Source organism: Filicampus tigris, chromosome 13 (assembly GCF_054856515.1).
Source record: "Filicampus tigris isolate MCC_2025a chromosome 13, RoL_Ftig_1.0, whole genome shotgun sequence".
In the NCBI taxonomy this organism is placed as follows: domain Eukaryota; kingdom Metazoa; phylum Chordata; class Actinopteri; order Syngnathiformes; family Syngnathidae; genus Filicampus; species Filicampus tigris.
The window spans coordinates 93,143-116,989 of NC_141229.1; the positions used below are offsets into that span (position 1 = coordinate 93,143).

At 50.7% G+C, this 23,847-nt stretch overlaps 1 protein-coding gene across 1 annotated transcript in view; it reads right to left on the reverse strand.

The window, feature by feature from the left end:
- Positions 1 to 23,847, reverse strand: part of syne2b (spectrin repeat containing, nuclear envelope 2b) — a 75,965-nt gene that overhangs the window by 39,309 nt on the left and 12,809 nt on the right. Inside the window, exons 11-54 of the mRNA XM_086050001.1 lie at positions 23,658 to 23,795; positions 22,984 to 23,148; positions 21,515 to 21,627; positions 21,212 to 21,380; positions 20,814 to 20,910; positions 20,532 to 20,731; positions 20,175 to 20,339; positions 19,924 to 20,064; positions 19,582 to 19,683; positions 19,289 to 19,465; positions 19,051 to 19,209; positions 15,666 to 18,860; positions 15,358 to 15,552; positions 15,084 to 15,206; positions 14,767 to 14,960; positions 14,579 to 14,657; positions 14,388 to 14,485; positions 14,194 to 14,314; positions 13,837 to 14,127; positions 13,163 to 13,758; positions 12,932 to 13,087; positions 12,700 to 12,850; positions 12,408 to 12,566; positions 12,133 to 12,300; positions 11,968 to 12,069; positions 11,699 to 11,899; positions 10,094 to 10,301; positions 9,828 to 9,940; positions 9,545 to 9,747; positions 9,355 to 9,462; positions 7,340 to 7,622; positions 6,934 to 7,224; positions 5,752 to 6,057; positions 5,114 to 5,401; positions 4,113 to 4,340; positions 3,902 to 4,018; positions 2,416 to 2,742; positions 1,969 to 2,307; positions 1,706 to 1,884; positions 1,297 to 1,513; positions 1,012 to 1,110; positions 739 to 903; positions 313 to 660; positions 109 to 236 (exon numbers count right to left, since the gene is read on the reverse strand). Of these exons, the coding sequence (XP_085906127.1) occupies positions 109 to 236; positions 313 to 660; positions 739 to 903; positions 1,012 to 1,110; positions 1,297 to 1,513; positions 1,706 to 1,884; positions 1,969 to 2,307; positions 2,416 to 2,742; positions 3,902 to 4,018; positions 4,113 to 4,340; positions 5,114 to 5,401; positions 5,752 to 6,057; positions 6,934 to 7,224; positions 7,340 to 7,622; positions 9,355 to 9,462; positions 9,545 to 9,747; positions 9,828 to 9,940; positions 10,094 to 10,301; positions 11,699 to 11,899; positions 11,968 to 12,069; positions 12,133 to 12,300; positions 12,408 to 12,566; positions 12,700 to 12,850; positions 12,932 to 13,087; positions 13,163 to 13,758; positions 13,837 to 14,127; positions 14,194 to 14,314; positions 14,388 to 14,485; positions 14,579 to 14,657; positions 14,767 to 14,960; positions 15,084 to 15,206; positions 15,358 to 15,552; positions 15,666 to 18,860; positions 19,051 to 19,209; positions 19,289 to 19,465; positions 19,582 to 19,683; positions 19,924 to 20,064; positions 20,175 to 20,339; positions 20,532 to 20,731; positions 20,814 to 20,910; positions 21,212 to 21,380; positions 21,515 to 21,627; positions 22,984 to 23,148; positions 23,658 to 23,795 (11,402 nt within the window). The remainder of the gene's footprint in view (positions 1 to 108; positions 237 to 312; positions 661 to 738; positions 904 to 1,011; positions 1,111 to 1,296; positions 1,514 to 1,705; positions 1,885 to 1,968; positions 2,308 to 2,415; positions 2,743 to 3,901; positions 4,019 to 4,112; positions 4,341 to 5,113; positions 5,402 to 5,751; positions 6,058 to 6,933; positions 7,225 to 7,339; positions 7,623 to 9,354; positions 9,463 to 9,544; positions 9,748 to 9,827; positions 9,941 to 10,093; positions 10,302 to 11,698; positions 11,900 to 11,967; positions 12,070 to 12,132; positions 12,301 to 12,407; positions 12,567 to 12,699; positions 12,851 to 12,931; positions 13,088 to 13,162; positions 13,759 to 13,836; positions 14,128 to 14,193; positions 14,315 to 14,387; positions 14,486 to 14,578; positions 14,658 to 14,766; positions 14,961 to 15,083; positions 15,207 to 15,357; positions 15,553 to 15,665; positions 18,861 to 19,050; positions 19,210 to 19,288; positions 19,466 to 19,581; positions 19,684 to 19,923; positions 20,065 to 20,174; positions 20,340 to 20,531; positions 20,732 to 20,813; positions 20,911 to 21,211; positions 21,381 to 21,514; positions 21,628 to 22,983; positions 23,149 to 23,657; positions 23,796 to 23,847) is intronic.

Here is a 23,847-nt window from a genome sequence, read left to right on the forward strand (position 1 = left end):
GCCAGCTGACATGTTCTTCCTTTGTAGAGTCTCTGCCAGTTGTGTTTTTTCAACGCACTGCACTTGTATCAGTGGTACCTGCCGTCCGACATTTGGGGTCCGCCGTACCTGTCACATTGCTGCCGCAGAGACTCGGCTGTGATGCTTATTTCGGTTGGAACCTCACTGGCAGCGGCAACTTCCTTGTTGAGCGCATCAATTTGGACACGGAGGTCCTCCAGCGACGTCCCACAATTCTGTCGGAAGAGAAGAGCAACGTGTGCGTACTGGACATTGGTTCAGGCGGTCGAGGCGGAGACCACCGAAGCCTACCTGCAGGCTGTTCCAGCGCTGCTGCAGCCGACGGACGCCACTCTGCGGTTGGATGTGGCCGAGTGCCTGGTCCAGAGAGTTCAGCTCCCGCAGCAAAGTGGTGGCTCTCTCCTTCAGCTCCCCGGCCCTCTGCGCCGCCTGGTGCTCCAGCTGCTGCAGGCGGGCCTCGCAGGTCGTCAGGCGCTCCCTCACGTCCTGCTCTGAGGTGCCGCACAGCTGGTGAAGGTGGCCGACCGCCAGCGTCAGAGCGTCGCCGCCTCCGGGCGTGCAGAGGCCGACCAGACGGTCTGTGGCAGCGTCCAGGTCCTTCATCTCTTTCTGCTCCCGGTCTACGGTCTGAAGTAAGGCCTGAGAAGAGTAGCGCCGTGCCAAACCAATGATGACCTGCACCAAAATGTGTTGCCCCGGCTCGCTCAGTGCACTGACCTTGAGTGTGTTGATGGCGCTGCGAAGACTTGCTCTGTCATCTGGTGGAGCTTGCAGGCCTTTCACCTGCTCTCGCAGCCAGTCCTGTGCCGCTTCATGCTGTTCCAGCAACTGTACCACTTGCCTCTCCGCCACGACTCCTTGCTCGAGGCTCGTCACTGCCTCCTGATCCCACGCATGCCGGCCACAGAGCAACACTTCTCAATCGACCCCGGTTTGGTTGTACTTTGGACTTTGGGATGCGAGGAAATGTGACGCTGTGCACAAACTCACCGTTAAGTCTTTGAGCGCAGCTAAGATGGATGCCTCCATGCCGACGCAGGTGGAGTCTGCCCAGTCGGGGTCCCGGGTGATCTCAAACAGCTCTGCAGCCTGAACAACATGAAATATTGGTAACCTATTTTTGGTGACGCCGCCTACAAGAACAGAACCGGGAAGACAATGAGGGGTCACTCTCCCCTTTGCGCTTGAAGGGCTTCCCCTCTTGTGGAGAGACAAACACAGGCGAGACAGCAAGCAAGGACATTTCAAGCGTATTTTCCTCAAGTCCACTTCTACCTGCATGCGTAGAGCAGAGAGGAGGGGCCCCATGGCCGAGGCCTTGTCCAGCAGGGTCCGGGCTTGTTCCAGCGCTTGACCACGCTCCCCGAGGCCCGGCCAAGGGAAGGTGGGCGGTAGGTCCGACGTCCGCATCTGGAGTTCCGCCATGCCAGCCTCGGCTTGTCCTCGCTGGTAGCGACAGGACACCAGCAGGTCCTCCACACTCTGCAGTTGTCTGGTGGACACCGGCGCACAAAACATTCATGAGCCTTCTTTGCTGCTAAGCAGGAGTGCGTTGTCAAATGCCTGGTGGCAATTCTGCAGTCTGGGTAATTTGCCTTCCTTAATTTCTTCCACGACTGCAGAGCTACATTGGTCAGAGGACTTTGTAACTTGAAAAGAAATCATGAAAAGATTCTTTTGGTACCTGCTTCTGTTCTCTGCCGCCTGCATTGCAGCCCTCCACTGCTCTTCCAGCTTTGTGAGTTTGGTCTGCACCTGCAGCCTGCTGTCCTCTTCCAAGTCCTTTTGTTCACACAGGCTCTGCACTCGTCTCTGCAGATCCGCCAATCGACTCTCTCCGCTGGGTTTTGAGCTCAAGATCATCTGAGGAAACAACATTTGTCGGAATGTGGAGCTTTTGTTGACAAGAACGAACGCTATGTGGGAGTCAAGCGGCGGGTGTCTCACGTGTGCCGTCTTCAGCCTGTCCTCTATCTGGGCCTGGCTGCCCCGAGTGTCCATTCCGATGCCGTCCAGCTGCGTCTGCAGCTGGTCCAGCCAGGCTTGGGCGCCGGCTGCCTGGCTCAAGAAGGTTTGCAGCTCCCTGGAAAGCGAGTAAAGGAGCTCGGCTTTGTTCAGGGAGTTCTCAGCGTCGCGCAAGAGCGCTCCCCACAACTCGTCCAAGGCTTTGAGCGCCGACTCTCGCTTGCCGGCATCCTCCACGTCGTCACAGTCACACAGGTCCTGACTTTGTTTCTGTAGCTCAGCTAGCTTGCCATCGCCTTGCGGTTTGGAGCTCAGGATGGCCTGATACGAGGACAACAGCAAGGCTAAATAACATCTGTGGCAATCATTCATTCTGCCTCAGTGTAGAGGGACGCGCAGCTGCCGTTCACTCCATTTAAGGTTGCTCACCTGAGCGATTTTGATGGTGACTGCAGGATCCTTGTTAACATGGAGGGAGTTGAGATTCTGTCGCTTGTCTTCCAGCCAGGCTTGGACTTGTCGTCTGGCCTCTTTGTGCTCCTTCAGCTGACGCTCTTGAGCCATCTGCTTTTCTGCTTCATCGAGTGCTGCTTTAGCTCCCCCGAGGATTCTCCTCCACTGCTCCTCGGCGTCCTGGACCATCTTGTGAAGCTCAGGGTCGCGGGACTGCTCCGGCGCCTGAGCGCACACACTCCGGCAGCATCTCGTCAGCTGCTGGACTTTCTCGTCGCCATCGGACTTGGCGTTAACAATGGTCTGTCAAAAGATGATGTTCAATTAGGAACTTATTTATGGGCATCGAATACAATCACAATGTAAAACATGTAATGTGGAAAATTAGTTTACTCATGCCCAAGTAATACTAAAGTGTGCTTTCACTTATTTCTCTATTTTACTGTATTTATTTTCTAACTTTATATCGTTCTTTGTTTCCGAGGGCAATTTGGTATGCACCCATGCGACACAAACAGAGGGGCATTCAAAAACAACGACAAAGTTTCATGAATACACCAAATACGATGAACACATAGCTGCCATCGTGATACAGTAAATAATTGCAGCCCCTCGAGTTTTCTGATTTCATACTGTCTTGGTGGAAGAGGAATGGAGCAGAATGCAAAATGCAGGCACTTTGATCCATCTCAGGGGGCTGCCTTTTTGCCTCTTGCTGTCGACTGAGAATGGCATTGTGCCGGGCAGGCTCAGCGAAGGAATTAGTCACGTGACCAAACCCCCAAAACAGGTGAGCCCCGATTGGTCGTGAGCATGGAGCAAAATGGCCGCCCGCTGAGATTGATGAAAATGGCTGGATTTTTCCGCTTCATTCATATTCCACAAACACAATATGAAATCACAATCTCATGTTTAGACTAGTGGGAGCGGATAGAACATATCGCTGGCGTCGGGCGAAAGCTTGGGCATCCAAAACAGTTCCATTTCGGGAGACCCCAAAAACGGCTTGCTTTTTTCTTCACCCTGTAACATTGCATCATCAAAGTTATCCTTTGATCATGCTTGGTTGCTTTCTGCCAAAATCAACCCACATGCCTTTGCTCTTGGCAACACTTATAAATGGAAAAATCAAAGTATTGGCAACACTTATAAATGGAAAAATCAAAGTACAAAACACACCTGACTTGTTCCTGGGCCTGCAATAGCTAAATTGCAATCCCATTCAATTCAATGGGAAACATTGCTGTGGTCTGCAAATGAACCCTCGCGACTCATTCAGTTCATGAACTGAGGTCCGGTGGAACAATCAAAACTAGCAGCCGGGTTTGCCAACACAAAACTAAGCCCAGAGGCGGCTGACCAATCAATAGTTTGAGTATGTCGGTATGATTTTGTCCCATTCACACAAGAAATTGCTCTGACGGAGTGCAACCTTTTCCCGTGTGGTGCTAGCGGCCCTCACCTGCGCAGCCTGCAGTCGCTCCCGCGCTGTGGCTTTACTGCTGAGTGATTCCAGCTGATGTCCAAGGCGTGAGAGCCAGTGGCTCGTTTCCTGCCAGAGGCTTTGGAATTCCCTCAGCTGAATAGCACAGAAGACACCCGCAAGATGAGGTCCAGAAGAGACATTTCCCCAAGCGGTAGCCCATGATGAGCCGGCCACGTGATATCATCACCTGGGAGTCTCGTGAGTCCATCTCTTGGTTCATCTGAGCTGCTGCCTCCTCCTCCAGCTGCGTGGCTATCTCGACAACCTTGCTCCACCCTTCCTCTGCGTCTTTGACCGCCTGCTGGACTTGACATTTTTGGTCCTCCGCCACATCCTGCCGGTCAAACAGGGTCTGGCCCCGACTCCTCAGGCTATCGACCGGACAGTCGCCGTCGGGTCTGGACCGCAATACGCCCTGGAAAACCAAGCGCAGCCAACCGGCTCATGAGGAAAAGTGTTCTTTTTTCCCCGCGTTCAAAAGCATTCATCCGTTTTTTTTCTCTCCCACTTAAAGGTGAAGTCAACGCAAACTTTTTTTTTCAAGAATATGTTCTATGCAAACCCACTAGTTGAAACATTCAGATAAATATTGCGTCTGTGGAATAAGTGTTAATCCACTCGTTTTTAGCCATCTCTGGGGGTGGCCATTTTGTCTTCAGTCGACTGAAAATGACATCACAACGGCTCACAACGACCAGTCATGGCTCATATTCAGAAAACAGGTCAGCCGTGATTGGTCGTTGTGAGCCGTTGTGATGTCATTTTCAGTCGTCAGAAGACAAAATGGCCGCCCCCAGAGATGGCTAAAACGAATGCATTTTGCTGCTTAACTTGTATTCCACAAACGCAAAATTAATCAGAATGCAGTGTTTCAACTACTGGGCCTGCTGAGAACATATTCTTGAAAAAAAATATGTTTGGGTTGACTTCCGCGTTAAGGTCACTCGGCTCATGCCGGGTAGCTGCTCAGCTGATGGCCGGCCCATCACACGGCATTCCCGCTCACATTCACCCCCACGCAAAACCGCAGGTTTTCAAGTATTGTTCATTGACAGAAGCAGAAATGAGTCAAACATTTTGTTTTGACTCCATGTTGCCGAGACGTGGACCCTGCACAAGTCGATACTTGTGTCCTTCATGAGGTGTCCTCGCAACCTGCTTGGACACGCAAAGGAGCAGCGAACCAACCTGCGCTAGGCGGCGTCGGTCTTCAGGTGGCGAGTGGATGCCAACAGACCGCAGCCGGCACTCTCGCTCGCGCAGCCAAGACTGCGTCTTTTCACTCTGATCCTGAAAGTCATCGTTGAGGCTTCGCATTTCGGCCTCTTTGCAGGTGCGCAGGAGCGACTCCCACTGCTGCCCCGTGTCTTCCAGCAGGCGGGCCACCTCGGCCTTCCTGCTCCCATCCAGCTTCTCCGATTCCAACTTCAGGTCCACAAGTTGACGCTCACCCTCGTGTTGGTAAGAAAAAACAGCCTGCGAGTGAAGACGTTGGCGTCAAACAGAAGCAAAACATTACATTTGTATTGCACCTTTGTGTCGGCAGGAAGGCGTGCCGAATGTTCTCAAGCTCACTATCGCCGCTTTGCCGTCATGACACACTACCGGTGACTGTCGGTATCGGACGACTTTTTGTGATTGGTGTGCTTTTTCACAATCGTTACGCCAATGGCAATTTCAAGCTTTTCTTAGGGTGACTTTCTAACATCTGTCCCGACACTACAGACGCAAAGTGGCACTTACAACTGTCTTTACAAACACGCACTGTACCCGTTCCGGAAAGCAATGGCTACTCAATAAGGTGAGGGTTGCAGAGAGGAAGGAACCTGCGTCACTTGCAGTCTTCCCTGGAGCGGCAGGTGGGCCCCAAGCGAGAGCAACTTGCGTCTGTGCTCTCGGATCCAGGACCGAGTGCTCTCGATGCGGGCTCGCAGCGTGGCCGACTCCCTCTCGGCCGAGGCTTCACTGTGGGCCTCCTCGGCGGCCCGCATCGCGTGTGCCCAGCGCTCCTCGGCGGCTCTTATCGCATCCTGGACCTCCTGGCGAAGGCCATCATCCAAGTCCAGGTTGTTGCACAGACTCTGGCCCTTCTCCTTTAGCCGCTGCAGCTGCGATTGCATAGCAGCCTTGCCCTGAAATCAACAAATGACAATTGTGCCAATATATTAAGCATACACAGCAATACAGTCGAAGTCCCTCCATCATGGGGGTTACCTTCCAGAGCACCTCCACAAGATAGAAAAGCCTTATTTAATTACTTTGGAGGCATGTTTTTACAGCATTTGTAGCAGGTTTTCTAAGGTTTTTAATCACTCCTCCTAATACAATAAACACATCCAAAACACTTCAAACCATTGAATAAGTGAGCGAGAAGAACAATGGGTAACAAAAATATTGTGCAGTGTAAGGCAACGTCTCACCATGTACACGATATGAATAACCAAGACATTAGGGGGAAAAAAATCAACCTACAGCCACAGCTTCTGTAGACATGAAAAGCACAAGTGAAGACTGAGACATTCAATTTCAGCAAAACTGAGGCTTCACTTCCTGTTTTCGCTTTACAGTGTTACAGTTGTGTGCTATCACCCAGTGGTCAACAGTCGAATTACATCTCCAAACTCCAGACTATAACTACCAATCAAAGGTTACCAAGAGGTGATGAAAGCTCTTAACTCTTGTTGACGCACAGCAAGACAGTGAAGGTCATAAAGCGCATCATCCACATCGTAAGTGTGTGACGCTCTCTTTTGGGCAAAAAGGTTGGACATTCGATTAAACATTCGATTTTGATGAACATTTTCTGGTTGACCAAATAATCCCTTCAATCATTCTTCGGAATGTCAAATCATGCAAAAAACACAAGAGTTATTTCCTCCCTTTTGACTGCTCTTGTTCGCAACATGGCCAAAACGCCTGTACGTCTTTGATGTGGCAAACTTGCATACCTAACACTGCTGCTCTCTGCAACCTTAATCGAGTTTTGGGAGAGACGTTTTGAAAGTCACCTGCAGTGTCTCATGAGACTGAAGGCTGTGATCCAAGTGGTTGATCTGGGAGCGCAAATGCTCACTCTGGGTTCTGAGAGCCTCCACTTGCTGGTCAAAGGCAGCTCGGGTCTCCGCCTCGTTGACAACCTCCTCGGCGGCCCGCAGGACGCTCCTCCACTCGTCCTCCAGGTCTCGGACCGACTGCTGGACTTCCTGTTTGCTCCGTGGGTCCAGCTCACAAAGACTCTGGCTGTCAAGTTGCAGTCTGTTCATCTTGCCGTCTCCCTCTGCTTTTGCACTCAAGACAGCCTGGTGACAGACAAAGAAAAATATTTGACTAAATATGCAGTACACCATTTTTGCAGGCTTGACAAGATTGTTCTGCTGAAGAAAGACGAAAGAAAGAAAGCCGACAAGCTCCGACCTCAGCTTTGAGGCTCGTCTCTTTGGACGGCAGGTCGCCGCACGCGGAGGTGAAGGAGCACAGGAGGTCTTGAAACCAGCCCCTGAGGTGCTCAGCCTGGGCTGTAAACTGGCCCATCTGCGCATCCATGACACGGCGCTCCTCCTCCTCCTCCCCCTGCAGCCAGACAGCCAGCTTTCGGTAGCGCCGGATGACGTCGTCACCTTCCTTGAGGATTGGGTCAGCTCGGATGCCCTGACGGCGCACGGAATCTAACAGCTCCACGAGGACGTCCACTCTCGGGCTGATGCGCGCAAAGAGAACAAGAGATGAACCTTGCGATTGTTGACAGTCAGTACTGTGCACGAACCTGACCCACTGCAAGAAGGGCCTTGAAATGCACATTAAAGGCACATGACATCATTTCGGTTAGTCAGAGCATTCAAAGGTGGTTTGTTTTGGACATTTGAAATATCAAAGGTGACATCATAGACAGCAAGCAAGGGATCTCATGACACTGATGTCATGACGTGCTCTAAAAGTGGGACCTCGGTGAGCAGCACGGCAAACGCTCGTCAACGCTGGCTTGCCAACGTAGCCAAAGTTGGGTTTTTTCGTCAAATTTCTTGGTGACAAGAAAAACTGTTTGCATGAACCAGGCAATAGCCCACTGAGAAGAAAAACCTATTTTGCAAGAGTCCTGGCCAAAAGGCAGCAGCAAACAAAAACACAAAATAGCTACCGATTCAACATTGAATTTTACAACCACGCTGAAAAACAAGTGCATACTGTGGAATTTGTCTCACAAACTCTCAGTTTAGATTCAAAAGTGATTGAAGAAATTAAATGGGTTAGCTTGCAGCCTTTTTGTAGCATGTTCCATGCATCAGGAGCAGAGTAAACCAAAGCCCTTTTGTCCAACGAGACCGAAAGCAACAAATCATCTTGCAAACGAAGACAAAAGCATTGGGCATTACTCACAGTCGTAGTCCCATTGATGCCTTTGAAATAAAAGTGGACCAGTGAGTAGCCAGAGTGGGCCATCCTACTCCACAGTGAAATTCAGAGTGGTGAGTGGATATCTTACAGTTAGAAGCCTGATCAAGCAAAGACACTTTACAGCGGGATTCGAGTATTAAATATCGCCGTAGTCTGGTATTAAATATCTCCGTAAGTCAGCACAGAACAACAGATGCTTCTTGACATGAAAAGAAAAACAAAGATTTTTTTATGTGTGGCTTGAAAGTGAGTGAGTCATCAACAAAGACACCGAAGTATTTCTACACATGGAGCACCTCCCTTTCATTGCCCTAGAGAGTGGACACTGTGGGAGTCATTTGAGGCAGCGAGAAAACAACAGGTTGAGCACTAACCCGGTATGTGTAGGCTTTGCAATAACAATTCTCAACTAGGACTACCACAAACAATTATTTTGCTATTATCACCAACAGTAGTTGCGATTAGTCGACTTATCGGCTCATATGCTCTTATATAAGATCATTATCTCACAGCCCGAATTCTTGAAGGTATGTGCAAATTCATAAGTCAATTAAATGATAGCACGTTCAACTTTGATGAAACTTTGGCACTTCTCGCAGCATTCCTGCCATGTAAATATAGTTATAAATGATGGTGCAACTTCAATTGAAGGCAATACTCTGGTCTGACCATTTTTAGCTGCAAATGTTGAGTGCATTTTGAAATGGAAGCAAAAACTACGCACTGTACACACAATGCAGAGTTGCACTATGAATACTTCCAAAGTATAAATACAAAAAGAAATACTTGTTGTACAGGCTGTACAAGGAAGTGAAGTGCATCCAGGACCAGTGGCCAGCAGGCTAACACACACAGGTGTGGCAATTTGCCCCTCGGTCTAAAACAGTCAACCTTCCGCAACCTCGGACGAAAACCCGCCAGTGGCTATGTTGGCAAGCTCTGATTCGGTATACCAGATGAAGCCTCCGCATCCAACCAGGTTGCTGTGGTGCTCACAACCACTAGGGGGCATTTGTCTTGTTTTCCCTTGTGATCACCTCTCACGCCGGAGGTCCTGGAGGAGACGTTTGGCAGTGCCAGGCGCTGCGCCGAGTTCCTCTTTGCCCTGCAGCCACTCATGGAAAGCGTCATGCTGCGTTTGCAGTCTGCAGACGCAACAAATCCCACATTCATCGCGTCCTACTTGGAAGACTCGGTAGGAATGTTGAGCAAGAACAGAGCGTTTACCTGCTCAGCTCCCAATTCAGGGACTCCATTTGTTTGTGCCTTTCCAGACAGTGTGTCTTGAAGGTGTGCACCTCCTCGTGCTGCTCCTTCAGCCAATCACTGAGCTCACACAGCTGCTGAGGAGCCATCAGCAGGTGACCTCGTTCCAGATGCTCCCTCAGCCGCTCCAGACGGCGCTCCGCATCGTCGGCCTTCAGAAAGCCCTGCGAGAGACCAGGTAAACCGTGAGGGCCGCCTCCTCCCATGACCAAATGCAACGGCGTCAAGTGGGTTGCTCACTCACAGTGACCCTTTGTAAGGACGTTTCCACATCCTTTCTGCTCTCTGGGTTCTCGAAACACTCATTGACGGCCAGCTGCAGGTCCTGGAACCAGTCCTCAAAAGACTTCCTCTCATCTGAAGAAGAGCCAAATTTGTTCTTTAAAGACCAACAAGCTACCCACTACAAGAGAAGGAGAGTGACTTTCATCCGGGACTCTGATTTCTTCAGGCTCCACCAGAGAGGTTAGGAAGGGACGATCCCTTGACGGAGCAGAGACGTGGACTGACCTTGGATGACCTTGAGCAGGCCTTTGTCCTTCTCCTCTCTCTTGAGGTGGATCATGTCTTTGGTGCGAGTGACGGCATCCGTCAGTCGCCCGCAATCCACGGAGAGCTCCTCCAGCACTCGTGGACTGGCCACACTGGAGACTAGAGCCATCTCCCTCAGCACCAACTCGGCCTGCTCCTCTTGGGCCACGAGGTCGTCACACAGATCCTGGAGCAAAACAACACCAACAAAGGCGCATGCGATACAATGAGCTTTGACGAAGCAGCTGGAAATGTTCCCGCTGGAATTTATTTGTTGAAATCGGTTGAGCTCAGTTCGCCAGTGCAAATTCAAGGGAATTTTGAACATGTCGTTGCGACAGGAAAAATCACTTAAACTGTTGCCAAACATCTCGTGCACATTTTGCCAACATTTGAGACGTCAGAACCCTGACGACTCTAACTTGAACGTAACATTTGCTGACTTGGAAAACAGGCTCAGCTCAGCGGGATAACATTGTGTAGTCTCTACAAACTGGCGGACATTAGTGCAATTGTGCAGGCCTGCACCTGAGCTCATATCGTGCAATACCCAATATTCCCCACTACTGTAATACCGTGCAATACTCAACATTCCCCACTACTGTTAGTCTAGTTTTATTTTTATCCAATGCTGTTCCTTACATTTCACTACAGCACTGCAGCACTGTCACTTACTTTGAGTATTTTTCCTCTGCACTATGTACAGGCCAAAATGAGTGTTCCTCATACTTTTTATGTAGATGTATGTTGGTGTGTATATACAAGTGTATATACACATGTTACTGCTTATATTTACATAGGTTTGATCCCGAATGTTTGCCGTCAATGTTATACATTAATGGCTACATTATGCCGCCGTCCCTGTGTGACCTATATCTTTGCTGCTGTAACAATGAAAATTTCCCCACTGTGGGATCAATAAAGGCATTCTTATCTTATCTTATCTTTAGGGACGGAACGGTTTGCAGAAGTTCAGTTATGGAGTCATGGCGAGGTACGAGTTCGGTACAATAGGAAAGCAACAAAAAGTCTCAAAAGCATAATTCCAAGTTTCTTCTCGTGTATTTTTAGCAGACAGTAAGTGCAAGTAAACGAGACGAGCTCATTCATCTGTAGCTAAAGCCAAACTGTGGCAGGATTTTTCTTTCTGGACCTGGATGGATTTGCCACCTCTGGACACAGCTGGATGATGCTGCCATCTAATAAGCATCATGCCGAGCAACAGTCAAACAACACCGAAACATTGTCCTCGTCCAATCCAGACTCCACAAGGAACCTGAAATTGTCCCCCAGAGCGGATTTAAATGAAGCCGGTGGGTCTTTGAGCTCCTTTCAGTCATCTGAACTCGCCATGACACCAACTGTATTCCTCTCGCGTGTGATGTTTTCTGTCAGTTGGCAAAGTGATCCAGGCGCATTACCGCCACCCGCTTTGTAGCGCAGATACCGCAATGAACTCGAGTACACTTGTCGCATGAATGTACGCGGCCAACTGTGACATGTGAAGTGAGACGGTTGGGGACGAATACATAAAAGGTGACATCCAGACCTGCTTGACACCAATTGTGTCGCCGCGCTGCGTACCTGTAACTGGGTCTCCACCTTTGGCTCTGAGGCTTGGACCTTCCTGACAGAGCTTTGAATGTTCGCCACAGCTGACAGGCATGCCTCAATCTTTTGGGCAAGATGTTTCTTCACCACCATCAGCTCTTCAAAGACGTCGGCGCAGTCAGCAAACAGCTCCTTCACCTGCTCCATCCTCTTCCTCAACTGCGTTTCCATCACCTGGAGGCCATGCAAGAGAGATCGTCCTCCACGTTGGAGGCAGACATCTTCAAGGTGCTTGTACTCACTTGCAGCTCCAGTGGAGCCTCTTGACTCTGAAGCATTTCCTGGATCTCCTCAGACTTCTTGTGGAAATGTTCAATGTTTTCCTCATGGGCCTTGATCTCATCCTATGCATTCAAATCAAATCTTTTCTACAACTGTCAATGCATGCGCAGGCATTCGAACCTCACCTTCATGGCTGCAACTTGCTGCTGGTTGTGGAAGGGGTGGCCCTCTGCAAACAAGGCCAGTTTGGAGGCCGCCCAGTCATCAATCTCTCCGCCCAACATCAACTCCTTGTCCCACAGCTCCAGGCCCACTTGAAGGTTGTCCATGTATGCGTCCATCTTCTCTGTCACCTGCGTAGGGACGTACATTATCAGCATGACACCTTCAACCACAGGTGGTGGTGGTGACGGTGGCAGTGGTGGTGGAGACGGTAGATTGTGCAAGTCCAGGCACTCACATCCAGCCAGGTGTCCATCAGTGTGTCGGCTTCGGCTTCAAACGGGGCCTCCCTGCAGTCTGAGAACTTGTCGAGGTGGGTCTGCAGCTGCCTGCAAACGGCCCTCATCACATCCATCTGCTCACGGAGGCCGCCCAGTTCTTGCTTCATGTCCTCGACCTAGACAAGTGGATTCAAGTGACCCGGAGACACTCTTTGAACGCAGTAGGACTACCGCAAGTGAGCTCAAGTCAGGACACGGGTGCGCTCGTCTGGCCATCGCAATCGGAGGGGTGACATGCTTCTGGCTCACCTTGGTTATAATCCTGTGAAGGTTGTCTTTGCCCATGTATGAGGCTTGCTCACTGATGCTCTGCTCAGCTCTCAGCACAGTGCTGCTCAGATGACTGCGACAGCTCTGGAACTTCTTCAGAAGTTCAATTAGGATGCTGCTCTGCTGCTTCCTGTCAGACACCATGCCTATTAGGTGTCACGCATACACGAGTAACTGGGTTCAGCAGAAGCAGGAAGTGAACATACTCTACCTGTCAGTCAAAGATGCTCGAGTCTGGTTGTACTCTGCCTCCAGCTCCTCGAGGAGGTTTTGACCTTCTCCTTGACACTCGGGTAGTTCCCTGAGACTCTGGATCTCTGAGTTGTGAGTCTGCAGCTGGCCCTCCAAGTCAGACAGAGCCCGAAGCCTAAGGTGAGATGTGACAACTGAAATGAAATCCTTGTGAGCATTGTTGTGCTGCTGTTGGACACACAAGACACACCTGTGTTGTACGGCCGGCATGGTGGCCTCATTCAGGCCTCGTGCTTCCATGGCATTCTGAAGCTTTCTCAGTTCCCCCAACAGGGTCCTCTTTCTCAAACCCAATGATCGGCTGTGAGTTTCTCTCTTGAGGCTCTGCTGCTGACCCAGCAGTCCGCTGGCAGCCTCTTCCAGTTTGTTCAGCAGGACAGTGACCATGTCCAGGCAGGAGGCAGGAGAACCATCCCTGGTGACCGTCAGCCGGGCCCCCTGCAGCAGAAGATCCAACTGCGGTGCCTTGTCTTTCAGACTGTCCACACTTTGCCTGATCAGAGCCTGTTTGGCACAACTGGCTTGCAGAACCACCGCATCACTGCAAGGGGAGCCTCTCACTCCGGCGATGTCCTCCTCGACAGTGCGAAGGGACATAAGAAAGCGATCCAAAGCGCGAGCGGCTGCCTCACTTTTGCAAACTTGTTGGTGGAGCTGATCCAGGCTGCTTCTGTGGGCTTCCACCTCCCGGGACAGAGGGAAGCAGTCTCTGGGATCTAGGTCGCTGGATTCTGGCTCCAGGCGGGCCAGCTGATCCAGTTCACTCTGGATGTTTTCGTCCAGTTCCTGAGGGAGGAACAAGTTGACGTTAGAATCTGCTAGCAAGTGACAGGATTCTCCACGTCACCTTGGTGGACATTGGACCTTAATGTCTTTCAGGATGTTGCTGTCAGCCAATGTAAAGGCCGTGATGTCTTTGGGTTGTCTCAGGTAACGATCCAGGCGGTCTGTGAAGTCCACCATGTGGTTCTCAGTGGAGTCAATCTGCCTGAGGGCAGCACCCAGTGAACGGCCTCTCCTCTGAAGGCTGGACTGCTGGGCCTGCCATTGGTTCTGAAGGTCTGATTTCTCCTGCTCTAGACCGACGTTCCCACCAAGTCGGGCACACTGGTTGATAAACTCAAGCCACAAAGACTCTGTGTCCTGCCTCAGGAACTAAGAGAGGAAAAGATTGCGTCGGCTTATGTGAATTGTACAAATACGACATGTTGCCAATGGTACCTGAATTTCCTGTAGCCGCGTGTGAAGATCCTTGAGAGTCACAGAGTCTGAGGGCACATCTCGGATGCTCTGTTCATTTTTCGACAGCTGGAATTTTAGAGACTTCCTGGAATTTTCATATCTGGAAACAAAAACCCGATAGATAAGGGCAAACACAATTGTAAGCAATGTGTTAGCATGATTGCCCCGCTTACTTCTCTAAAGCCTCCTTTTGGTTGCCATCTTCATCAACAGATGAATTACCTTGAACCTTTTGTTCGGCATTTGTTGTCTTGAGTTTCGCTTGTGAAACCTACAAATCATATGCATGGATGCTTACAGTATGTTGAAGGGAATAAAAAAAATTACTTGGCCTGTGTGTGGTTTCAATGACTGTGTGTGATACCTCGGATGCTGTTTGTGGTTTGCCAAGAAACACAGTTTCTACGGGTGGAGCCTGCTCCACTTTGGAAACATCAGGAAGCCTGCGAAACATAAAATGTCCTGTCGAAAATGTATTTTCAAATTCAGTATTGGAGAGAAAATGTGGCTACTGTCTGAGGACTGAGTGACCCCGGCTGTGTCAGTGCTCACCTTGAATCGTGGAGCGGTGCATCTTGGTCACCACTGAATTGGCGTTGGATGGCAGCCAGGCTAGTCTCACACTCCCTCAGCTGAGTGTGGGCCAGTCGGTGGGCGTCCTCTGGACTCAGCATGTCACACAGCTCCTTTAAAGCCTCCACTGGATGGCCTGCTTGTTCCCCGTTGCCCTCGGATGAGAAGCAAGCCTGGCGGACATTAAGAGATTAATAACACATTGCAGATCTTTCAAGGGTTTGTTGCAGAGCAGTGAATGCAAATTGGTTCAGCTGATGCACAATATCAAGTGAAACTAAAAAAAAAAATCCTACCTCCCACTGAGACCTGACAGACTGGGTAAAGGACTCCATGTCACTGAGCTCTGAAGGTGCACAGAAGGCCTGCATGCCTTTGGCTGCTCTCAGGAACTCCTCCAGTAACTCTGGATCCAGAGTCTACACAGGGGTCAAGCCCTGGGTCAGCTGACTTCTCATAACAGGTTCAATATTCGTGGCACAGTGTGTCTTTCCGAACAAACGACGCCCCGAAAAAACACAAAAAAAACAAAAAAAACAATCCCACCATGTTGGCAACAAATCCTCTTACATGTGTCACCGATGCTTGCTCAGATGGTAGACATTTATCACTGATGGCCTCCAGGATGTGTTCCTGCAGGCAGTGCTTGGCCTCCTCAAAGCCATTCCGAGCCAAAGCCTGGGCCTTGGCATAGGCCTCCGAGTAGGCTTGCGGAGGAGCCTGGGCCAGGGCCGGCGGTGGCATACAGAGGTCTGGAAACTCGACCTGGGATTGAGACAGCACACAGACAGAAGACTTGAGAATGCCTACGGGCTGCTTTGGGATGGATATTGCGTTGTAGGTTTGGGCTGCGGAGGAAAGTAGACCTGGACGGTCACCTGTGATGGTGATTGGGAATCAACTTCAGGTGCTGTTTTGGTCTGCGTTTGGAATTGAGAAGGTGACGATGCTTCAGGTTGGACTGGTTGCTGAATAGCTGTTTGAGGCAACTGGGGTTCCACTGAAGGCTTTGAGACGGATAAAGCACTGCCTTGGGTCGCCGATGTTGGAACCTTTTGCTGAGGCTGAGTTGACTGGAGCTCAGGTTTATACTCTGGTAGTAATTGAGTCTTGCCTTGAGGGGATGGCTGAGTAGTTAACTGTTCAGGCATGTACTGTGGTGGTGTCAAACCCCTGGGTCGTTTTGGTGACTGAAATTGGGCTTGATATGCTCCTTGGGTGTCAGGCTTATATTGTGGTAGCGATTGAGTCTCGGCTTGTGTGGGAGGCTGAATTTGAAGTTGCAGCGTAACCTGCGGTTCAGGTTTATTTTGCAGTAGTGAGTGATCCTTTGGTTGGGTTGATGAAAACATCTTGGTTGCCGGGGGAGGCAGTGGTGCTTGAGGTGCATATGCTAGCAGTGAAGGCGCCTGGGGCCGGTTTTGAGCCGGTGGTCGAAATTGTGGAAGTGGCTGCTGCGGCGGAGGCTTGAATTGGCTCATCTGAACCTGTGGCTGAACATTGACTGGTGGCTGGACGAGAGGTTGGGGCTGCGCCCATACATGAGCTTGAAGTTGAGGCTGAGTGGGACACCCAAGACTAGCCTGGTTTAGTTGTTGAGGTATCTGAGCGTGGATGTTAGGCTGAGTTTGGAGCTGATGCTGAATGGGTGGATACTGCTGAGCCTGCAGGAAAGGGTGGGTTTGGACACAGCGGGCTGCCGGCAGCTGCATTTGTTGCTGAGCGTGGCCTTCATGTTTTGGCATTAGCGCTGCATGGTGGGCTTGGGTTTGGGGCTGCAGCTGATTCTGGGGGCTCACTCGGGACAATGTGCCAGCCTGGACTTGCGTGTGAGAGTGCAGCTGAATCTGAAGCTGAGTCAATGATTGTGGCATGGTAGAATGCCCAGAGTGCCCCATTTGAGGCGAACCCATCTGGGCCCATTGTGGTGCTTGTGGAACTTCAACTATTGGCTGAGGGAATGCCTGGGGAATGTGATGACTTTGCGGGATCATGTCTTGATTTTGCAGCTCCTGGACGGGGGCCCACTGTTGTGAAGGGGGCCAGGGCTGGGCTTGTACAGACGCCTGATGTTGCATAGACATGGCGGATGAGCTGCCAACTTGGGTCCATGCATGCAGTTGGCCTGGAACGAGGTCGCCTGGATATTGGACAGCTGGCTGAGACTGTGTGTAATACCATGTCACAGGATGGACTTGAGGCTGGACTACAGCAGGTTGACCTTGAGTCAAGGCTTGTGTGGGACTTGTCTGAAGTTTTGGCTGGGTTTGAAGTGGTGGTTGACAATGAGCTTGGGTGTGTGATGCTGGCTGAGTGCGTATTGGAGAAGGTGTGTATGGTTGAGCTGAGCTTTGAATCTGGCCCATGGTTTCAGTTTTGCTGTGTGATTGGGTCACTACATGTGAAGACCTATGAGAATGGGCCTTTGAAGCAGGAAGGCTTGAAACCTTTGCTACGGGCTCTGCTTTGGATTGGGACTGAGCCATTGGCTGAGCGTACTTTTGAGGTAGTGTCTGTACCTGGGATTGTGTTTGAGCCTGCAGCATGGACACAGGACTGCTTTGGGGTTGAGGCATCGTACTTTGGTACTTTGGATTAGGACAGGTTTGATGTGGGAGGAGTTTCTGTGCCTGGTTTTTGGGCAGGGGCCTTGGCGCAGCATTGGCTTGAACCTTGACCAAAGGTTCAGGTTTGGGTTGTGAGTGGGCCAGCGACTGTGCAGCCTTCATCTTTGACATGGAATGGCCTTGAACATGAGCCAGTGGAGCAGAACAGGGGTGGGGCTGAGTTGCAGAGTGAGATTGAAGCAGCGCCTGTGCTTTTTGTTCAGGCGTACTTGGCCGCTGAAGACTTGTCATCTGGGATGTTGCCTGTTGAGAGGTGCGACTCTGGGCCTGTGCTGGCGGTTTTGGGGAGGCTGGAAGGACGGGCGCCCCCGACTGTGGATGACGACCGAGCTGAATGTGAGCTGGCACATGTGTCTGAATTGTGTCCTGCATGGGAGATAAAGGCCTGATTTGAGCCCAGGTCGGACCTTGCGCAACAACTTGGCCACATGCAGGAGGCTGGAGCTGAACCTGCGACTGAAGCAGGATGTGGGCTGGTGGCCGACTTTGCTCAAGAGGCAGATCTTTTGTATTGGGCATTTTCTGGAGCTTTTCCTCTTGTTGTGCCACTACAACTGGTTGCAGCTTTCCCTGCTGTTGTTTCTGCTGATTTGGAATTTGCTGTGCTTGTTTTTTCTGTTCTGCTGCTTGCCCGGCAGAGTTGTCTTGAAATGTGGGGTTTGCCCCGGGGGGTTCTGTAGGGTCAGCAACTTCCAGCATATATCCCATTACCTGCTGATCTGTCTGTGGTTGTGCAGCCACAACCGTTTCTTGAACAGAATCTTCGTTTGGACTTTTGCTGTCCAGTTGTGCTGTTCTTTGGAGCCAGGGGCGATTCTTCATGGCCTGGGCCTTTTTGTATTGGAGCTCTTGTGAGAGGAGAGATTTCTTGACTGAAGTCAGCTCATGTGTCTCTGTTTTATGTGGGAGTTTCGTTTCAGCCTCTACATGTCTTAACACATACTGCCCGTCTTTATAGTCCTGCATGACTGACAGTTGGTGCTCCCCCTCTTGATGTACTTCTCTGTCTCTTTTCTTTGGCGCTCCCTTTTCTTGTACCTCCACTTTACGCTGATGACACTTTGGCTCTTGCTCTGCTTTTTCCCTGTTTAACTGCTGGAGCATCAAGGGACCCTCCATAGTCTGCTGCTGTTCACTCGTTCCTGTCTCGGAATGAGTCTGATCTTCTGCTGTTGAAATTTCCTGCACAGAGCCAGGAGGAGGCAAACTCACCCATTCTCCTACGTATTCCTGAACCACTATGCTCGGCACAAATGTTTCTTGACCTGGACGTAATTCCATCAAGGATAATGGCGGCGACTCCTGGGTCGGCGACGTAGTGTCCGACCGCCTCAGTTGATGAGGTGGGCTTTTGGCTTGGATAAAGACTTTGGATGGAGGCCCTCCTGTGGGACTCCCGCTTCCGTCTCTTCTTGCTCCCAAGCTGCTCAGCATCCCGACTGCCTCCTGTAATCATACAAATGGGCAAACCTTGAAGTTATGGAAAACAAAATCTGGTGGAATTAGGAATCCTCAATTATTAAACGTGCATGCATGGGACTTACTTGTTTTATTCAAACCTCTCCAGGTCTCTTTTTACCCAAGAAGCACAACATTTTAAATACTAAGAACCAAGAACAGGAGGAATACTACTGGCCTGTGACTGTGCCAGTGCTGCCCGCACTCGGTCCTGCATGATGGCGATCTGCAGGCACTGAATGGGCGAGCTCTTCTGATTTGTCCAGATCAACGCCTGAAGATCTTGCTCCTCAGTCACCACCTGACCCTCCAGCTGAAGGCCACGAGAGATCAGACCCTGCAAGAAAAGACGGAGTCCAGTGACTCTCAAGTGGGTGCCGTGGATGTCCTGACTCCCGCTCAGTCGACCATCTCACCCGAGCCCTCGGATCCTGGCCTCGCTGCTGCCGTCGCTCCGCGGCCCTCAGTAGTTGGTAGGTCTCCCGAGCCTCCGTCTCCCAGTGCAGAAGCTCGGCCAAGCGACTGTCAAGACCTGAAATACTGTGCTGCAACTCTGCACACACCCGGTCCGCCTCGCACAGGGTCTTCTTCACCTGGTAAAAGCAGGGATGGTCACATGCATGCCCGCCTTGAGGTTATCGTCTCAGATACGAGGATCAGCTAAGATTGTGGGTTGGCTTGAATTCAGGCTGACGCTGCCATGACATACTTCACGTGTGGCCATCTTCAGTTCCTCTAACTCATCCACAGAGCACTCCGAAGAATAATCGAGAGCCTCCAGATCCACTTCCTTTAGCTTCTTCAGTAGTAACTGAAGGTCAAAACACAAACACTTCTGCAGAGCAGTGATCCGAACTTATGTTTCTTCCCGTGCTGTTGGCGAGTGATAGGGACTGAGCCCTGAAGCTAATAGCAAAACAGCAGTGAGTAATTGATGCCCCCCACCCTGCCCCCCAAGGTATTCAACCGGTAAAAGAAGTGAGTGCGCTTCTCACTGAATATGAGGGGATATGGTGTGCGACTAAAGTGTTGTACCGTATTCCAGCCTTACCTGTATTCTTTTCCTATAGGTGCGTAAAGGACCTGACGTTGTCTCAATGGGCTCTTGGAGAAGAAGTGTGGCCTCCTCAGCAAGAGCCTGAAGGTGTGATGGTCTGGTCTGGATGTCAGTGTTGGAGTCTGCTGCGCAATCCTGGAAAACACACCGACAGTCTGCTCGTTGTGTTGGCTCATGGGAAGGAAGTTTCATGCAAGTGTACGGGAGCTGTCGACTTCTCCTTCAACAAGTATGTGAAAACCTACAAAGGTGTTTGCGTGGACAAAATGAGCCCAATCGGCGTTGAGTTTGAGCAGCTCCTCCTCCAGGCTGCTGCTGGTCTGCGAGTCGGTCGACTCCATCAGGAAGTTTGCCACCTCGTTCAGATGAGCCAGTCGGGACGCCCACTCGGCCACGCTCTCCGGCATCGCCTTTGTGTTGACAAACACATTTTGGAACAATGTTGAAAACAGGGCATTTCCATTCCAGAAGAGGTTGCCGTGTTCCCGCTCACTCAGGGCTGGAGCAACAGGGTGTTTTTAGTGTAAAATGTTTTTTTTTCCCCCCGTTGTTGACGTTTCCCCCATTCATCACATTTCATCACACACGATGCTGGCGAATACCCTGAATTGGGAGCGGCAGTGGCGTCCGGCCGAGGCCTGCTCCAGCCACGCCTGCATGGAGCTCAAGCCATCGGTGTAGGAGTCCCAGGCAGTCAGAACCCGTCCCAGAGTACTCTTGGCCAAGTTGACGTCGGCCAAGACAGCCGCCGTGTCCTCCTCCAGCTGCGTCACTTGTTGACAAACGTGGTGGTAGTCTGCAGCTGAAAAGCCAGCAGAACATCCCGCACTGGGCAGTTAGTAGAAAGCAAGGATGTCTGGACTATGTCAAAGCGGCCGTCTTACCAAGAGCAGACTTGCTTGAGTATTTCTCCGAAACTTGCTTTAACTTGTGGAGAGCGGCTTCCAGCATAGAAGGAAGTTCCTGATGAGTGACCAGCGCCTGTGGCACACACCCCTCAATAAAAACATGCAAATGTTCCAACGCTAATCAGTAGGTATCAGCTGGCCTGGTGCTCATGGGATGTGCGTGTGTGTGTGTGTGTGTGGGTGTGGGGGGGGGTGGCGGGGTGCGTGGGGGTGGGCGTGTGTGTGTGTGGGGGGTTGTGTGGGGGTGTGTGGGTGCGTGGGGGGGGTGTTGGGGGGGGGGGTGTGAGCGCGGGCGTGGGCGTGTGTGTGTGTGTGTGTGTGTGTGTGTGTGTGTGTGTGTGTGTGTGTGTGTGTGTGTGTGTGTGGCAACACACATGCCACTGGTGCAGCAAAAGCCTGACCGCCTCTGGAGAAAGGAAAGGCCTCTTCCACAAGTGCACCTTGCTCCTGAGCTGGCTCAGCAAATCCAGAAGCGTGTGACGGTGCTCGCGGTACTCCAGCTTGATGCCGTGGTACTTAGCGCTTACTCTGACACCGGTGAACCTGACCAAGGAAAACTTGGCTGAGTGATGGCGGCCGACCCAAACCCAAAACGGAGCATTTGTCAGGGTTAGGGTTGAGCCTGGAAAAATGCTCCACAATGTGCCATTTGCTGCACCAGAATAACTCACGCCCACCTTCTCTTCAGATCCTCCATCTTTTCAACAGGAACCAACACGTTTCCATACTGGTCCTGGTTTTGGAAGGCCTGGAACGTCTTCACCTGCTGGGGCATCTCCTCAAGGCACACCTGGATCAACATATCGTACCTCAGTCTTGTCTCTTTGTCCTCACAACTTTTCTTCAGGCCTCACAAATGGAGTTGGCACGTCCCCGGGGTTCAAACGAAAGAAAATCTCTCTCGTCAGGCTCCTTGTCGGACGGACTCCAAGGTAACCAACCGTCTTTGTTCCTCGGTTGAACCTAGCTTTGTTTTCTGACAAATGTTTTGTTTTGTCTTTTCAGCGAAAAGAGAAACACATCTCTTAGCTCTTACCAACCTTTTTCTCTTTGCTGAAAAAAACATTTGACTGAAAAAAAGAAACGTTAAAGCTATTTTCAAAGAGAGGACAAATTGAACACTAGGTAGCGCTACCTTTGTCCCTGCCGTGTTCTGCCTGAGTTGTTGTGTTTTTGCTATCCGCTGGCTTTTGCCTGTGCTTTTGATCCGGGTGGAACGATTGGTCATCAGCTCCCAATCATAAGCAGCGCGTGCACACCAGGAAGACGCCAGATAGTTCCTTTTGTTCCCCCATGTGGAGCCATTTGCCATTTTGCATCCTGCCTGTGTGGCTCCAGCAATATTTTGTCCTCCCCATGTAAGATTCACTCAATTGTTTTTTTGCCCGCCGTTCACATGACTTTTGGCGTCTTCCTGGTGAGCCTCCTTGCTCCCTCTTCCCCTCACCGTAAGCCACATGCCCCCCCATGCCCCCGTCGTCTTCACTTTTCTTTGTGGCACTTTTTTTTGCCTCCAGGTAGCTTTTTCAAAACACTTTACTGGCTTTTAGTTCCCACATTTTTGCTTTTTTGAAAATGTTTACAATTTTTTTTTTTTTTTTCTAAATAAAGGCAGACTGCTGAATTACCTCTACCCCCTAGTTTTAGAGATCTTGAGTTCAGACTGGGGATGGGAAGATGAACCAATATGCATCGATACACGAAAAACTGTGAATCGATGCAATGTTGGTACGAAATCAAGATGCACCGATTTTGACATCTCTGCATCGATGCGGCCCCATCCACGTCAAAAGTCTTTGTTTTATGTCTTTGTTTTTCGAAACGTGATCCGGCCGTTATATTTTGGCTACTGTCCAGTAACAACGGTTCCTAGAGAAACCGGCCCACTGTTGTCTGCGTGCGTCATAGCAACTTGTTTGTGCTTTGTTACAACTGCAGCTGTTGTGAAATGGGCCAGACAAAATAAAGTTGTATCGTATTGCGTGTTTTTAACATACTTTGCAAATAAAGACGATTAGGATTCTGCTTGTGACCACAAGAAATTGAAAAAAGCGAAGACATGAGCAACACCATACTGCAAAGCGGAACATTTGCATGTGCCGCCATGCATTGATTAGCCCTAAAGTGTCTAACCACAAATCTTCACCTTGAGTTGCCGCTGTTTCTCCTCGGCTTGGTCTGCGGCCCGGCGGTGGTCCCAGGGCTCGCCTTCCTCCTCGGCCAGAACGCCTTCTGCGCTTAGCAGCCAGCGCACCACCGTGTCCAGAGGGGCCGGCAGGCTCACGTCCAACTCCACTTCGTACTCACGCAGCTGTCACAGAAGCAGCGTTGGACGACGGTCAGGGCCACTATGGCTATCAGAACCACTCAGCCACAATTACAACCTAAATAAGTGGATGATCGGGTCCGTGAGAGTCTGTTCACTTATTCCGCCATAACAGTCTGTTTTCTTCATCAATAAGCACATTTGATAATCGGCATCTCTGGTGAGTAGGATGCATTTTATTGAAATGATATTTACTGTAAACTGCTCCAGATGGTGACGTATATACGTGTGTGCTGTTAGATTCTGTTGGCATAACACATGGCGAGTTCCTCTCATTGCGACATGACGGTGGTGCAATTAGAATGTGGCTCAAGTCAGGTAAGTCCCTACGGAAAGCTTAGTTGCCAAATGCAAAGCCCACGGCTGAGGAGCAGGAGCAACACGTGAACAGGCACGTCGGAGGAGGAGGAGTTCCTGCTCATGCGGTCAGCGCAATGTTGCAGACGAAAGGGGGAAAAAAGCTCCAGGAAGAGACGAGAGTAGTGGGGATCCACCTTTTCTGTGAGAGCGTCCCAGGCCTCCCTGAGGCCTCGCTGCTCGTCACTCAGCGCGGAGCTTCGTCTCATCGCGCTCAGCAGAGGCATAATTGGACGCCGCTGCTCATTGAAGGACGCCACAAACGTCTGGAAAACCTAAGGAACACACAAACTCAGCCACTCGGCACTTTGACTTCCTTTGTACTCA